The sequence below is a fragment of the Atta colombica genome, unplaced genomic scaffold (assembly GCF_001594045.1).
Source record: "Atta colombica isolate Treedump-2 unplaced genomic scaffold, Acol1.0 scaffold126, whole genome shotgun sequence".
NCBI lineage: Eukaryota > Metazoa > Arthropoda > Insecta > Hymenoptera > Formicidae > Atta > Atta colombica.
In genome coordinates, this window is record NW_017259213.1 from 3030465 (window position 1) to 3049565 (window position 19101).

Here is a 19101-nt window from a genome sequence, read left to right on the forward strand (position 1 = left end):
AAAAAAATAAAATATATATATCAAAATAAAATATATTTTATTTAGGTATAAAATATAAAAAATATTACATCTTCTAATATATGTTTTTAATTAATAGCCTTTTTCGTAGAGTTCTTTAATCTTGTTCTTAAGGATCTAAGGAGGCATCCTCCTGCTTGTTGCAGGATCTGCAGTCGGAAATTGAAACGCACCGAGACGTTTACGCATCTTTGAACGGCACCGGACGAAAATTATTGAGCTCACTGGCAAGTCAAGATGACGCTGTTATGCTGCAACGTCGATTGGATGAAATGAACCAGAGATGGCATCATTTGAAGGCAAAGAGCATGGCAATAAGGTAAGTGCTAAAATAATCCGATAATTAATATCATTATCGTTAATTGTGCTTTCTGAAATTTATGAAAATGAAGACTATTTTAAAAAATAAACTTTTCATGATATATTATATTATACAATTATTATATAATTATATTATATAATAATTGTAATATTCAATTATTTGATTAATATTTTTAAAAATATTTTTAAAAGAAAAAAATAATGTATTCATAAAATATTTTTAATTTTATATAAAAAAATTTATATTCTATTAGGACATCATATGATACATATGAAAATGTCTCATTTTATGATATAATGATGTAAATTATATTTATATATTCATAAAAAATTTCTTCTATTACTTTTGATTACTTAAAAATTAAAAAATAAGTAAAAATTGTTTTACGTAGTATATTTTAATATAAAAATATTGTTTATAATTTAACTTTAATAAAACAAATTGATTTATTTTGAAAACAATAACGAATTTTATCGAATTTTAAATAAAATTACATATATATCATTATTATAAATTGTAGTTCTGTGCTTGCGTATAATAACAGTTAATTTCTACATGAAAAATATTTATTATGAAATATATGTATTTTTATATTTTTTTTCTTTCAGAAATTATCAGTATAAAATTAAAAATTGTATATAAGGATGAAGTATTTTGAAACATTGTGAACATGAATATATAAGGCGCACAGATTTTCATAACAGAGATATTTTTCCTCATAATATCACAAAAGACAGTTTTCGCGTGTGAAATGGCGTCGTAAATCAACATGTTGAAAAAGGCCAGCTGAGAGAAGCGAACTGACCTTTTTGACAAAAGAATAACTTTGAAACGCACAACGCATTCAGCACAAAAGCTTGAAAATTCGTAATACATCTACGATTTTTTGTGCTTCCATAATTCTTTAAAAAAAAGGAAAAATTTATATATATACATTGCATAAACTTGCAAAATAGAGAACCATGTTGTAATACTACAAAGTTTTGGCTTTTGACATGCGAACAATTTCGGACATTCTTCTGTTGGGTGGGTTAGCGTGGGCTGAATAGTGCATTAACTATGAGCTTTCGCATTCTCGGCGTACCATTCTGCTTTGATGGCGTTGCAGTTATGCGTCATAATAATGTATGATATGTGCAGAAAATAAAAATAATCGCTCGTTAAAAAGAGAGAGATTTGTAACGGAGGTGAGAATTTTGTTACGGTAGTTAACTTCTTCGCTTGGTTAACGAGATTGTACATCTGTGAAAAGAATCAACATATATATGTAGGAGTAATTTATATTATAGTGATTCTCTTGTGTATAGTTGGAAATAATTTATATGAAGGAATAATTTATTTGAAGGCAAAATACGCGCAATTTGAGAACATTTTCATGCTTCATGAATAAAATGAAATTATAAATTATTAAATAAAAAACAAATATAAATAGAAACTTAACTCATCACTAAGTACGTTACTTCTAATATCTCTTCGCTTTTTTGAGAGATTTAATTTTTTAATAATCGAAAATATAGTACAGAATCTAAACCTCGTTTTTGTTCGCAAGTTTGTTCAGTTTGCACTGTTGGTTCATAGGAAATCCTCACAGGATTTTCCGGTGGAAACTTCGAGAATTCGTGATCCAATTTAGCCTCAAACGTAGCGTAAACTTCTCTTCGACTGTTCGACTATGCAACCGTGGACTGTTAGAAAGCGCATCGAACTTCCGCGGTAACCATATCCCAGCACATTGATCTGATAGCAAAACTATGTAGCTTAACATAATGTTATTCTTACTTATTTTATATTACTCATCCAAATGGAATATTGTTGGATATTAAAAAAAAGAAATTGTCGATAAAAGCGTTATTTTATCGAATCTCAGAACTATCTACAGAAAAATTACAATCGATGAAATCTTCTTTCCTCCAAAAGAAGAAAAAAATTCGCAAAGAAGCATTTGTATCTATATGGATTTTAGAGCACATCGATATAGAACTGACAGACAAATCTTACATAGATGCGCTCTGATAAAATTATGATTTCACATAAGGAAGAATGATAAAATATACTTTCTATGAAACGCTATTGAAATTTAATTTGAATTATGTTTTTTTAGAGCTGTAAAGTATATTTATTTATAATTTAAGAGATGATTATATGATTGGAAAAATGCGTTTGTACTAAGTATATATATAAGATATTTATGTATTTGAATGTTTAACGCATTTAATTAAATGATAAATTATTAAGTATTTAATTTGTATCTGGAACATATTATTTTTAACGCTAGTTCTATGAAGATTTTCATTTTCGTTATTTATACGTTAATTTCTACGTTAATTATACGTAGTTAATCAAATATTTCAAATATGTCCAATATATTACATGTCACTTTTATTTATTTTAATCATTATTATAAATTTGTCGTGTTATTCGTAATATCCAGACGAATAAATATACCATACACGTATTACATATTTATAGTACAAAATCGTTCGACCATTAATAATGATTGTGTCACTGATTGGATAGTTCGGTGCTCATTCCGGAAAGTATAAATGGGTCACCTCACGCAAAGCTTGCTCAACATTATTGGCCATGCGACCAATCGATTAACGTTTTTGGAAACTTTCACGGCAAATCCATTTGCGGGGACTTTACCGTAGTCGGTCGTAATCGGATTCCCTGTAGAAACTTTATAGCATGTTAATTCTAGCCGTGAACATCGACTCCGAGATCCGCCGTAAACTTTGCACAGACAACTATGCAACTGCGTTGTTGAAAGGTATCTGAATATTTCTGGAGAGAAAGTCCATGCTTTGATTATGTACGTCGGTAGGAGGAAAGTTTCATCGATTTGTCAATATAGAGCCGCGTAACTCGTGAAACAATTTCGGCCAGTTACACGAAATTTAGCCTATCCAATTTGATTTCTCTATCACAAAATCATTATTAAACTCCATGTCGCCTTAAAAAATTATTTTATTAATTAGTCATTAATTAGTCCGAATTGCGGCTAGAAGCTTGATTATCAAAGAGATATTCGTGCAGGATACGAATGTATATCATGTGTAGAAAGATAGAAGTTCGCTCGCCGATCATATTTATCGGTACTTCTCTCTAACATAACAAAAGTAATCAATGATTATTAGTTTTATCTAATCCTCAATTTCTCTACAATTTTAATTAAAAAGCTTTAGTCTTCTGCATTTTGAGAAAAAAAAAATATTTAAAAATATATAAAAGTCGCAATTATAACTTTTCTATTTTTAAGAGGGATATTGCAACTTTTGGAAGAATTTGTTCATCTCTAGAAGATTGCGCGAAAGAAAATATCGCGTGATCTCATAAAATTACAGTAAGAATTATAGAGCAACTTACTGTTTATATTAGATCTTTCAGCTTCAACTTTCTTTCGTGATATGTACACAAGCACAAATATCAAGAATAAATACAGATAAAGACGGGATTTCTTAAAATAGATATCTTTATTTTGCTTAACAGAGATCAGAATTAAAATCATCATAGTCACAAACTGAATATATGTAGTTTCATCGAATTTTACGATGCTTTTTTGAAACAAGAAATATTAATATAATAAGTTTTAATAATAATTTTTACATAAATAAGTTTTAATTATAAGTATAAGTTTATAAGTTAAATTGTTAATTTTTTGTATGTGTTTCAAAATTAAGATACTTTATTTTGCTCAAATTTTAATTATAAAATGTTAATTAGCGTATATATCAGCGAGAAAAATATTCAAAATAGTTATCGCTGATTTCTGACGATCTCAGTAAATAATTAAAGAGCATTTTAAGAAGAATTTACTTTAATTTAATCAACGCAAAGTATTCCACTAATGGGAAAAATAAGTCTTACGACAATATAAAGTCAGCATTGAGGTCAATTCCAATAAAAGACCGTGCAATCAGTCTCCATTAATTAGTCCGAATTGCGGCTAGAAGCTTGATTACCGAAGAGATATTCGTGCAGGATGCGAACTACGAGGGCGTCACGTATAGAAGGATAGAAGTTCGCTCGCCGACCATATTTATCGGTACCTCTCTCTATCAGCCTTCGTTCTCCGTCCGTCAATCTACCGGCTGATCTCTCTCATTTCCGCGTGTTCTCTCTCTCTCTCTCTCTCTCTCTCTCTCTCTCTCTCTCTCTTTCTTTCCTCTTTTTCTTCCAAATCGTCCGCAGCAGCACTTTAGAGTAATTCCGCAATCAAGCCACAAATGCCAAAGTCGATAATTCGGCGGGAGATCGTTTTGGCACTGGACTCATTGGCGAATACTGTCAATGTTATTTGTGGGAAAATTTGTCAGATTAATTCAACTCTGACAAATGTGCATGAATAATTTCTCTTTCAAATTGAAGATAAATCGCAGAAAAATTGTCGTAAATGATAATTTTCTCAAACATTAGATGTATAATTTGCATATGGCACATCATAATTCTTCTTATTACAAATTCTTAAACGGATTTGCAAATTTCGCATTTTGTTGAAAACATAATATTAATTTTCTAAGTGTGGTATTTGAAAGAAGTGAATAAATTTTGAGTTAGAAGTGAAAATGGAATACAAAATTTAAGCTATTAACAAATTTCAAGTAAATTATACGTAAATATCAGTTTAGAGTTTTAATAATATTTTTTTAATGTCTAGACTATACATAATATTAAATGATTTTTTGAAATTCAATACTTGAGTGCTATACTTCACAATCTTCATTAAAAAAAATTAATATGTTATTTCGCTATGTTAAATTCGTTAAATTTATGACCTCACAGTAGCGCTTTACGTTCACAACAGGAATATGCTCTTTGCGAAAATGTCCTGCCAGAAAAACATCTCAATGACTAATCAAAATGCACGTTAAATGAACTTCGTGATCGATGTAGTCTCGATGTAGTCTCGATCACCTCGCCCGACGTAGATTAACGAGGATAAAAAGCCATCCGACTGATCCTCTTTTCGCCATCGTTACATTCGCACGAATTATATTTTTTATTTTCCGCAAGATACCGGAACTGACCGTAAAATCAATAATACTAAGGGGGAGGGAGTAATTAGTTATCTCAGCACGCACGCTGCCAACAATGGCGATAGCATCCGGCGGTCGGATACGCGGACTTTTCGGACTTGTCCAACATCCGGCAGTGCTTCCCTGGCGCACACCAGTATCCGGACGACAAATAAAGGTTTGCACGAATTGCACGAGTGTTTGTAGACGATGCACCGCTGCCTGTCGCACATCGTGCGTCGCCCCGCAGCTCGAGTCGTGTAAACTTGTGTAACAATTGCTAGCGCGGTTCATCCCGAATGTCCTATTGTTCGCGACTAGCAAATAAAAGAGAAGAAAAAAATAGCGATTGCGCGCTTTATACAGCGAAAGTTTGCACAGAATTTTGTGTTCAACCAAAACTGTATAGTGCACGTGAAATTATATATAATCAGCAGTGCTACGTACCGACAAATCTTCATCGGTATAATAATTACGCTCGGAGGAATCTATTTCTTCCATTATTCGAACAAATTTCTATGCTACATGAAATACATTTATATTCTAAATTTAAATATGTACAGTATGTTTACATGTATGCAAGTGTCAAAATTGAATCATGCGCACGCTCGGTTTATTTATAACTGCGCAATGATAAATGGTTACCCAACCAATTAATATTTTTTTTTAACATAGTAACGGAATTGCGAATTTATTTACTGACCAGCTGACGCGGGATTCAACAGTTCAATGAAAAACACGGGCAAAATGAAAAAGAATTTGAGTGGCTGCAAGGCATAAACGTGTCGTCCGCGCTCGATCGGAACAAATTAATATTCCATCGCGCATCGAAGCGTCGATATATCGACTCACAAAATCCGAAAGGCAGACGAAAGCGTATTTGCTCGCCGTATTTGCAAATGAAGTCGCGCTACGAAAACTAGATGCATAGAGCACATAACCGCAGCGCGCACAAAGGTCACCAAAGCAAGACGCTGCGAAGTCTAAGACACGGCCCAAAGTGACGCTTGTTAACGGAGAAACAGGAATCGGGAGGAATAATAATACTATTTCGGTTGCAATATTACTAGCGCGTTTAAATCTATGCAACGGTGCGTTCACGCGCATATTCGTGCCATACATTAAATCGAATGAAAGCGAAACGACAACTTTTGTGCACAATGGAAGACAAATAAGTCAATTCTAAGCAATATCATAAAACTCGTTCTCAGGACTTGTAAGAATTTATGACTGGAATTGTAATTCTATCCGTAATGGGCTTACATTAATTCTAAAGTATATATAATCAGGGTTGGGAAGTAACTAATTACTTATAATTAAGTTATAGTTATAGTTACTTTTTTTCAATAACTGTAATTTAGTTTCTTTTTTCATCTGTAACTGTAACTTAACTTAGTTACATTTCTTCCAATAACTAGTAACTAATTTAACAGTTACTTTACATTTTACAGTTACTTTACTTATTTGTCAATTTAATGTAATTGGTTAAAATCTGAATACTGATTAAGGACAAATCGGTCTACTACAAATGTTTCGAGGTTTTTTGATAGATTAGTAAATTGTAAACGTAAATTTTTTTTTCTTTGATGAACTCTAATGATATCGATGTTACTCATATTGTCTGTCATGATAACAGAAAAGTAATTGAAAAGTAATTGAAAAGTTACTTTTTTAGTAACTGTAATTGTAACGAGTTAATTTTTAGGTAACTTGGAACTGTAACTATAGTTACTTTTGAAAGAAAAAAACTGTAACTAGTTATTTCTACAAAGTAACTTTCCCAATCCTGCATATAATGAACTTCTTTTTCTCTTTACTTTGTTTTTATACATGAAAAGAATGATTTTGCTGAAATACCTAAAAATTTAGGCTAGATAAGAGAAAATAATTTTGTTAGTCCATCAAAATATTTGTATAGAAAATTCAAGCAATGCTGCAAAAAATTTTGATATTCTAATAATTAGCTTGAGCGTCCTATATAATTATTTTGATAGTCCAACAAAATTTATTTTCTAATCTATATCTAGTTAAATTTTTAGATACTTCAGCAAAATCGCTCTTTCCTCTCTTTTCGTTTAAAGTGAACAGTTAACTTTTGAATTCTTTATTGTTTATCTTTTATCTAGATTTTTTGACACAGAATTTTCCAACTTATTAACATTTCAATTTAATTATAAATTCAATTTAATTATAATTAATAAAAGAGCAGGTTATTTTCTTTCCTTTATTTATCAGATTTATATAATACGTATGAATTTAATATAAAAATAATATACATTCTTAAAGATAACATGTATAAGATTTCGGATACGAAAATAATAGATATTTTTCACTTCACATAGTGACGTACGAGACACATGCAGTGCACTAAAATAATTTCTCATTTGATCTCAGTGACATTTCCATAAATAAGATTGACAGAACTTTATCTCAGGGGAATAATTTCAAGCCAGATTACGCAACCGAACACACCGTGTGTCCGATTCGTCCCGTATCTCGCGAGCGAGGTGGACAAGCTGCAACTGCAAAAACACACCGCGACACCGACAACGCGAAACACGACGTTTGATCCATCGCTGGGCCGAAACTGACAGCCAGATAATCGCGAGGTCGTGATGAATCGCTCGGTAAGTCTTATCAGTTGGCCTCCGATGCGCAGCATCGGCTTCGCTGGCTTCCCAAACGAAACACGTCGCGGAGACTGTCACGTACAAGTTCGTTCAGCGCTGCTCGTCTGAACCTTTTTCTCTCTCGATTGCGGCAAATCGAAAGTTATTTTTACGTGACATCCCACATAACGTGCAGAAACGGGCGACAACATGAAGACGGCAACGCCCGATATCGAAACGAACGATCGTAGCAGGAAATTTGTTGGAATCGGTGAAAGAGAGAAATAGTCAAATAGTCGAAGGAACAGAAAGAGAACGAGTGGAATAGAGGGAGAAAAGGGAGAGAAAATCGGTTTGCCGATATCCCACAAAACTCAAAGCGATGCCTTCGTGATCAGAACGCGAGAACATGAACGAAAAACGAACTCTACGTGAAGATGGAAAGTTCCAGGTTACAATAATGAAGGAATAGCGCTTGCGATCGCGATGAATCGAAACGGCAATGGTGCTAAAAAGTTGACTATAGCATCCGTATCTTTGTTGCTTTTGTTCCGCTGAAGATCGATGACCCGCTCCTACTGGAAATTCCACTATCCTGCTTGGAGATCGATTATCACTGTTGAAATTATCAGATACTTTCTTGTAGTACTCTCTCAAAAAACGGTTATCAGATTTGAACCCTGCGATTTCTTTTTGAAATAAAAAAAAAATTAATGCGCGCTATTAGGGTAACTGTTCATATTAATGTGCCTTTTAGCCAATTTGCTTATTATTGAATTAATTATTAAACATTATAGCTTTAATTTTCTGCTTGCAATCAGTATCGATTTTTCAACTACTTCTTTTTCTTATAATATAATTTCTTTAATTTAAAAAATGTTAATCTTTATAATGCTTTTGACAAAAATAGAAAAAAAACATCACGTACAATCTAGACATATATAGAAATATAGAATTAATTTCATTACATAGAACAGTATAATTTGGAACTCTGAGAGCGAATAAACGATACGCTTTGCGTGGATAGGAGACTCAAAAACTCACAATAATTAATTAATTAATTGTTCAAATCGATTAATCTGCGTCTGCCATGCCTGTTGTACTATTGTTATTCTCAAATTTGTTGATCTCAAAGCAACATGCGTGGAAACGCGCATAGCATTTCCAGCATTCAAAAGCATTTGCAAGCCCGACACTCCGTCAAGGACATTAATAATGACGTCAACAAATCTGTCGCGCTGTCTGATATTTCCTTCCGGCATCCGGTCTTTGCCCGACTCCAACTTACTGATCTCGGTCGGTTTACCAGAATGTATTCCCAACACATATATCGCTGTGCGAAGCAATAATGTAAGTTTAAAGTATGATAATGTGCAGCTTTACGTTAATCTCAAGAAGGTTAATAGCGTTGATACCTGCCCAATAAATGAAATGCGAGCTTTATTTGATATCACTATGCAAACAATCGAGGATCAATGTAATTGGAGAAACTGTTAAATGATCGCTTTCAGAGAATCCATTTATCACTCACGCACAAATATTTAATATTTGTGCTCCTTTAAATATCTCTTTCATTTTTGACAGATATCTTGTGACAAGTAAAAATTTGTAAAAAAAAAAGTATTTATACGTTTATATCTATAAAAATGGATTTTAAATTCTCTCGCAGTATAAAAATAATTTTTATTTGTCACCGCTCGTTTCTAAGCTGTAATTTATATTCATTACATTTTATTCTATCGATCCGATAATATACAACCATGCGCATTTATCAGTTGTTATCTCCGTAATATCGTAGAGTATGAAAATATCTTTTTTTTTTTATTTATTGCTTGTTGGGAATGTTTAAGTATTACGAATGTATTCGCGGTATTACGAGGGTCGAGAGGGTTAACGAGTCCCTATGTTAAAGCGCTTACATTTGGTTTATGTGGAGCGGTAGAAAGCGCGCACGAGTTCTGTTGGTACGTAATTCGGGACCTCCCCTTATTGCCGGGCATTACGTCCTTTGCGCCAGATGCGACCCAACGTTTACTTAGCCATTCTGAATTCCGCATGTGTGCTCACGGCCCACGGGACGAGCGAATTCGTATGAGTACTGGATTTCATTCATTTATGAGCACAATTGATCGAACGCAGAATTTTCCCCGTTAATCTCGATTTAAAGACCCGGTCGGGGAGGGAGGGGAGGGGGGGTACATCGAGCAGCGTCGAACCTATTTTACGAATCGCGAAAATAGCATTTTATTCGCGGAGATAGTATACTTGTTCTCATCGAAAAACTTTTTCGGTTCGATTATTTCGAAAAATCGACGATAACCGATTAGCACATTTATATGCATCATCCATTCGAGATTGTTTCGTTCAAAATTACTTTTAAAATATCCTAATTCCTAACTCATTCTGTCTCCATTTCTTGCACGTTAATTCCTGTGATGATGGATTATTTTTATTATTACGTTCTTATTATTGATTTATGTTTAGAAATCGTCTTTAAGATTATTTCAATTTTTTTTATATATTCAATTTTTTTTACTCATTCATTAATACAACAAACGTTAAAAATCTATGAATTATAATTTTTTATTGTATAGTGAAAAAAAAAAGATTTAAAAAATCTATATTAAAAAATATCTATGAAAATAGTCATATGTGAATCTATGTAAAAATTGTATTCTATTGGGTCGTCCGGAAAGTTCGTGCCGATTTTGAAGGAAAATTGAAACGCAGAAGATTTAAAGTATACATTTATACATTTAGTATACATTTATTAAATTATATAGGTCGGCACGAACTTTCCGGACAACCCAATATAATACTATGTAATTAAAATTAATATTATAGAGCAAATTAAACGACCGCAAAAAAAGAAACAATTAAAAAATCTCTTTATATCTCTTTATAAAAAAAATATTTTCTCTTCATAAATTTTTATTCGTATTTTTGAATTTTTTAAATGCACGTATCTTCGGTAACATGTCATCATCCCATTTAATCATCCGTATTTTTCTATTTCCCTCTATTGTAGATCTATTTTCCTCTATTGTAGATCTATTTCTCTCCCGATCGCTAATTTTTTACTTCCTCCTACATGCGGGCGCTTGATTCAAATGTGTAATGTTCTCATAAATGTACGGCACATAGGTATCCATTAAATCACATTTTCACCTTTTCCGTTTTCATCCCCATCAATGTCCGGGTCTCGCCAGAGGAAATTGACCGGAAGCGTGCGCGTAACCACCGGTATCGTCAGCTATCGTCGCGGATACAAATCGCGATAATTCCACGGGAAAACGGATTCCAATAGATAGCAGGGATCGATGAACGATCCGCCGGATCTTTGTAAGTCCATTGCTTAAGAACGAGATGAAGCCGGTGAAAAAAGGAAGGAGTTTCATGTTCATCGAGCATAAACGAGCGCGTCTTCCAGTGACCTGACGACTTGACCCGTTTAGAAATTTTAATTTCCGGTTGGTTGGAAACTCTCTGAGGGTCTCTCGGAGATCCTTCTCTAAGGATGCATCGGAACGCAGCATCAAACTCGCATATCAATCGTGGGCAACCAAGGTTGACGTTGTGACCATGACTTAGGAAGAAGATGACTTATGTTCGCTTGTACCGGTGAGGAAATGACGAGAAGAAGGATGACAAAAGGAAGAGCTTTCCGTCCAGTCGCACGGCTACTCAAAGTGAAATCCGTGAAATGAGATTCTCGATGGAACAAAGAGGACCTCCACGTGCCACAAAAAATGCGCCGACGTTCGAATTATTATGATAGAATTTTTTCTGAAATAAAAACGTGTGTTTGATCTATGCAAAGAATTAATGTACGATTGTAATTGATGATTATTTTTATTCTGTTCTGCTTTATGTAGAAAATTATAATTACAATCAATTTTTATACGGTTCGAACCAGAAGTAATTAACCCGGTTATTAGTTATCTCATTTTTTTATGTAAACAATCACTTAGAGTGTTTTAACTCTCATTAAAATCACTATAATCATTAACAGTATATTGTATACTATTGATTGTTTCCCAATTATTCGCATTTGAAAACATTACATGAATATAAATTAATTTTTTTTTTTTTTTTTTTAAAGAAGAAATCAAACATACATTAAACGGAATAAACACGTTAAATAGCTTAGTATATTTAAAAAGATTTTAATACTTTTCATTGTGGATTTTGGATAGAATTGTATATTTAAAAGTTTGTAAAGAATAGTTACTAAAAAAAAAGAAAATATGTTTAAAAAAGAAGAAAATAATATCCATTTTACAATAATTCATATTTTCTCACTGCTAGGGTATAAACACATTTCAGATGGAATTATATTTCCGGGTTAAATATAAACGAAGTAATTCTATAAACGTCAGTTGAAAGGTATACTTTACAGACGTGCGACCTCAATTGTTTGGATCAAATTGTGCATGGATTCAATAGAGATTTGAGGGATTTGATGTAATATAAACAGAACAAAGTTGCAGCAATGTATATTTAGTTTGCATTCTCGTTTGTATCGACCAAACTTAGTCAATATCGTTCACCTTTGAACTCCTAACTAAATACCATTACACTTTAGGAATTACAAATAACTGTGACTGGTTCTGTGAAGCTAGTTCGTCATGCGTAAACGTCAGCTATATTGATCATACATGTATGATCAGAAATCGCTACCAATACGTCGTTCGATTCTGACGAGAAAAAAATAGTTCGAAATCTCTCCAGCGTATCCTGGGAATTCGATCTAAATGTAGGCATTGCCTTTCGCCCTCTCTTCGGTATTTGCATTCTCATTAGGAAATACCGTAAACGATTCAAACGGCTCTCTGATTTGCCGCCATCACTGCTGCACCACTGTGCAAACTCGAAGTGGATTAACCACGTGCCTCTCTCAGCCACTTTGTAATCGATATCTATTCGATATGTAACAATTAAAAAACGCTCTTTAAAGTGCAATATTAAATCAGACGTTTGCACGTTTATAAGACTTTAGCAAGTTTATTACAAGTGAAAAAAAACCTCATACTAATTATATGAAAAATTGGATTCCGATGAAATGAGTTAGATGTAGAGTTATAATATAGCTTATAATGACGAACAAAAGATGACATACGTAAAGCTCAATAATGGATAATTTTTGAGCTATTATGTATCAAAAGTGCTTTATGAGTATATTTGCACTTTTAATATACTCTAATTCAAAAACCATTCATTATTGAGTGTTTTTTGTATCTATAATATCCTATATTCATCATTATAAGCTACATTATAATATAATATATATAATGATTATATAATAATTATATGTGAAAATTACCTCATTTTATCGGAATTCAATTTTTTTTATAAAGTTTCTTGGTTCTTATTATAGATTAAGTCTGGAAAGAATAAAGAGTGGATTGTTTTTCGACCGTATTTACCGTATTTAAAAAATTTCTTTAGCGCGCATCTATGTATTGTTGCTCAATAAAATATTGAAAGTAATAATTTTTTTCTTATATGTGGTAGGAAATAAAATGTAGGTATAACATATGAATATTATTTGTACTCTTAGTTCTACTTTATTTTTAAAATACACCTTTGTATACATAATCTTTCCTATCGTAACATTTTTATAAGCAAATAAAATTTATAAAGCTATCAACGTCGGAACGTATGATGCAACTATATTTTCCTTTTATATTTTACAACGCATCATTTAAAATAGTTACCGCTTTATCGGATATGCCTACACTGAAATTGTCGCATATCATTCAGATATAATCTTGCGGCGTGGTTATGCGAATATGAAAAACATCAGCAAAAATATTTTAGTTCGCCCGGCTGCGATGAAATGCACAGAAGTTGCAACTCGAATACAGATCGCGACAAAATATGCGTTACTGTTATTTGCGCAAACGCTCGTAATACTCATTGCGAATCCGTTTTACGAGCGGAAGTTTATATTACGCTCTCGAACGACAACTGGCGTATCAAATTGCGCAATAGATATCCAGCAAGATCTGATTAACTTACATATATCGGTTTTGCGCATGACGATCCGCATTTTATACAGTAAACTTATATCGATAAACTATGTTTGTTCAATGATTTACTTGTTGGTGTTTTGTTCTTAAATAATCGCTTGCAATTAAACATGACTCAATCAATCATATCATTTCCTTTCTTTCTGATTGTTAACTTGTTCCAATAGGTTATCCCGGTCAAGCCTAGGTAATCCGCTCGAGAAACCTTTGATCTTCGGAATAATTGAAAGGATCGTTCACTAAAATATTGAAAAATATGCGGAACGTTACAAGGGTTACGTTTGCAATCTCATACATAATGGATTTACATGTGAAGTAATACATGGCACCAACGCAAACAACTGTAAAACACATAAACTCACACGTAAACCAGAAGCTTATCGGAATTGCTATCAAACGGAGCTCATAACTTACTGAACACACGTAGTAGCTGATTCTAACGGAACTACAATCCGATAGGAGTGGATTTGGCGTCCTGCGGTAGATCGAAACTTGTTTGAGATTACTGACCCTTTCCGAATAATACCAATTGGCATATCGCACCTGTCACATTTATTTTTGTTATAAACAAAATTTCTCTTCCATAAACACAAAATAGTTTTCTCACAATTTATTAAAGCATACTTTATTAAAGCATACTCATGAAATGTCAACAAAGATTTTATATTTGGTGTAGTAAAAAGAAATCCATTATTTTTCCATTCAATTTCATGCAAAAATAATGGATTTCTTTTTACTACACCTAATATATCACTTTTGAAACTAAATCTTATCAAAGCTTTTCAATTTAATCTTCATAATTTCTGATATTTACAAATAATATCTTTGTCTATTATTCCAAGAAATAGATACTTTAAAATAGTTTAAAGCATCATAAGAAAGTATTTAGAATTTAATTTTCGCATTATGGATCATATTTCTCTTATCTACTAATGGCACACAGTCGTGTATTTGTCCATTTCGAACCCATTATTATCTCCATTTTTAGTATCAGGTCGCACTATTCAATTGTCCGTAACGGACGGAGTTGCACCTCGAAAACTGCGACGCGGACAGATCCGCTAGCGGCGCGACGCTAATGGCGGCGTTGTTGATGTTGTTTATTGTAGAAGTTTGGACCGGTTTTGTGTAGCGAGTCGACCTCGCTCAGATTGGGATTGTACCGGTAAATTGTTCCCCAGAGTTGAATTATAACGCTCCGCCCGTTTGCGGCAATTCCATTTGCCCGCTTTATTACGTTAACTGGCGACGGCGACGATGACGACGACAACGACAAGGACGATGATAGCAACGAATCAATGCCGTTGACGAGTCTTCGTGGGAAACATCAACCATGAATCGCCATCGGCACATTAGATCAAAGAGCTTCATTGAGTGGAGATTCACGTCTAATTGTAATGTGATTATCGAATCGATATATATCAGATATATCGTAGAAGAACGGTGATGTACGAGCGCGATGAACTTTCACAGATCTCAGTTGGAATTAATCTCATTGGAACTTGTGGTGGTCCAGATGTTTATCGGCACATAAAGAGAAGATAAAATCGCTTGATAGATAAGAAGCTTGGAGCTTCACAGGGGTGTCGTGTCGCTGATAACGAACACGCTCTACGAAATGGTTCAATTTCAGTTTTACGACCGTGTCATTAAGTGACGAGATTTTCCGGGTTAAAAAACGAGGTGGAACACGTAAGAAAAACTGATAATCGTTACTCCGCGCTTTGAGTTAGCCGATTCATAATACTCGTAAATTAAATGGAGTATAATTAATTTTGTTGGTCATAACTCGTACATTTTCGAGTCGAACGCGTTAATTTAATTGGCAGTTTGACAATGAAGAGGATTTGTTCAATGATGAATGACATTTACTCATTAATAGATTGTTAATATTCATCAATATATTTAGTATGCAATCATATTTGCAATAACTTACTAATAAACGACTAACTTATTGTACATTACGACATATTTTAATATTTCTGGAGCGAAAAAATATTTTATTATGCAAAGTACCATATTACTGCGCAAACAGTTTGACAGTTTTCCACTATCTCAATAATAATTTCGTCTAGACGTGAAGTCTATTTATAACAGCAGCTAATTTATTGCGACCACGTTGCAGATTGCGATCGCGCGATGTTATCACAAGATCGATGGCCGCAATGAATTTTGATAGCTCCCTGTGGATTCGCATTGACTATCAAAATTTAATATATTTCTCATTTGCCAGAATAGAACAGTAAAAGGATGCGTACTGAGCAAACAAAAGTTTTCGTCATATATTTTCAACCGAAGTCTCCATAATTGATTACCGAATTGATTAATAACATATTCAATATTAAAACTGTCCGAAGTAAATGAGAATTATTTACACTTATGCGATAACTAATTTTGATGAATGAATAAATCTATTAAAGAAAATCTATTTAACAGCATTAATCAGTTCTGCAGATATAATGAGTTTTAATGACATATGATATTTCCGCGTATATTTTAATCACGTCGAATGCAAGGATATGAACAGTTATATATAAGTTTAATTTTGTAATGATTCGTATAATAGTAGTTAACAATCTACACATTTTGTATACACATTCTGTATTATTTTTAATTTATTTATTTATTTATTTATTCTTAATCTTAACTCTCTTAAAAAACAATTATTATTATACTTTGATATAAACATCTGATATAATATAATATTTTATTTCTGCTGTGGTAGACCTTTTATTTAAAAAACGATCAAATAACAACTAATTGTTTTTAAATAACTAACAATAACATTTGTTGAGATACAATGAAGAAACTGTGACATTTTATTGAATTAAATTAAACTAAAAAACTAAAATATTTTTGTGCAAGAAATTTATGCAATTCCATGAAAAACAATCTGACAATATGTCTTGATCGAACTGCAGGAGTTTCTCACAAATCTGAATAGCAGATTTAACATTGTGAAACGATACATCTTTTTATCAAATGGATTGTCATATATGAAGTGTGTATTGTTTTATATTCATAAATTCATCCTTCTAGACATTTTGCAGAGACTCAGTCTTGTGTCGCATAAATGCAGGATATAGTTGAAATCGCATTGTAGGTTTCTGTAAAGACTATCAGTATTCATGAAATTCTTTCAATGAATTTCAATGATTCGGTAGTAAGATATACAGCCTCGAATAGAACATTTTCTATATTCAAAAATTTTTCTATGTTCAACGTTTTAACTTAAAATTTGTATAAAACTTTTCTAAAACTTATGTTTGAAAAAAATTTCGTTATTTATACAAAGATAAATTCTTGCAGATATGATTAAATATTCAATTTGTGGACAATGTTGAAATTTGTCAAACAAATGTAAGAACTGTTGTAAATCGCAAGAGACGACAATTTTCAAAGATTCCACATTTGTTCTGAGTTTTGTTTCAAATCCCCTTTCAAACACGAATGATTCCTTTTCTGAATTTACACTGAATCGTTTCCGTTATTTGCTGGATAATCCACGTTTCGAGAAAAATCCGACGTAAAGCTCGAAACACGTAACGACTTCCGCTTGTTTTCGCAGATGTCTTCTAAATGTGTTCGACAATGAAGATAAATTAAAGGTGCGTCTCGGAATTTCAATGTCGTCGTTAAGAATTGTTTTGTAACTCGACTTATCCCAAATCCCTGGTCTATCGATGTTGTAGTTTTATCGACTTACATGTACTTTGTGTGCCGAACTATGTGTGCCCATCTCGTCGTTTTAATTATACTTAATCTCCGACTGTGTATGCTAAATCTGGCGATCTCGCGGAATCAGAGACTCTGCCGGTTCGCGTTTTGCATTTCGCCACGCTTCGCAATTCAATTCTGTACATGTCTTATTCTATATGCCTGGGTGTATGTTTTTTTTTTACTTTTCCTTGTAAATGACGACGAGCTTGAATAACACTGCTCTCGCATTCGCATAATCAGATTTTCCACTTTATGCGATATCGTTGGGCATGTCTCTTAATTGCTCAGCAAACGAAAAAAGGCAGCATCGTTGTATCTCTGCTGTAATATTGATTTCCTATTTTTATAGAATTTCGTTATCATAACGATTTTTTGCGAGAGCATATTGTTACGGGAAAGGGAGAAAAGGGTTTCATTATAAAAGTACTTTATACTTTCTATATATAAAATATTTTACATTGCGTATATGTAAAATTGTATATTAAAATAGAATAATGTTTTTACGTATATTAAAATAGATATTTTCTCAAATCACAGTATTCTATAAGTCTATTTATTTATTTTCTCCCTTCACGAAAGGAGAGAAACATTTTCCCTCCACTTTTCTTCAAATATGTTATATACTCGAAGTAATTAATGTCCCGAATGACTCTGATCACCTGACAAACAATCGTCTCCGTAAGAGTAACTTTAATAATAAAATTATAGTACCGGTTATGTTATTCATGATTTATTTACTTGAGGCTACGTCGGACTTTATCGAGTAGGTGCGAGATACGTGACGTTTCTTCGGCAGATTTTTATAGCCGCCCAGGAAATTTCCTGGTGATTTATTTTACATCAGCCTGGCACGTCGTAAAGATCGCTCGCTCGCAGGGCAACTTGGTTCGTTCGCCAAGGCGACAGTGTAGCACCACTTACTGAACATTTCAATTGAAATGCGATCGCACGAACGAGAAGTATATCTTTCCGTTAGTGGAGGCTCTCCTGTTTCTGGCAGCCGGACGACGAGCGAAAATAGATGTTCCGCCAAATTCTCTTTCGTGACCGTAAGATTCCATTACTGACATAGGTCTAATGCACGTCCTATTAATCATACAGACCTCGTTTTTTCTCAATTACATGACGATAAATTACCGTTATGCATATATGAGCCACGATTAATTAAAATTTATAATTTCCAGACAATATTATGAATCTTAACGAGCATACCGTGATGAAAAGGATTCAATGTGTTTCATATTATGAGAAATATTACAGAAAAATTATTTTATCGCCTTCATTAATCTTTATTATTAATCTTTGATTATCTAATTCCATTTTGTATCGTAATTCTTCTACCTACAAGCTTTATTTTTTTTTCAAGTTATATATTAATCCTGTAA

General features: G+C 32.9%; 1 protein-coding gene across 10 annotated transcripts in view; it reads left to right on the forward strand.

Moving 5' to 3' along the window:
* The window catches only part of LOC108695203 (dystrophin, isoforms A/C/F/G/H), a 469808-nt gene that overhangs the window by 364139 nt on the left and 86568 nt on the right, over positions 1 to 19101 (forward strand). For 9 of the 10 annotated variants that reach the window (XM_018205000.1, XM_018188075.1, XM_018188076.1 and 6 more), the window contains one exon: positions 165 to 337. In XM_018205000.1, coding sequence (XP_018060489.1) covers positions 165 to 337 — 173 coding nt within the window. The remainder of the gene's footprint in view (positions 1 to 164; positions 338 to 19101) is intronic. The other variant, XM_018188070.1, reaches the window with a different exon arrangement.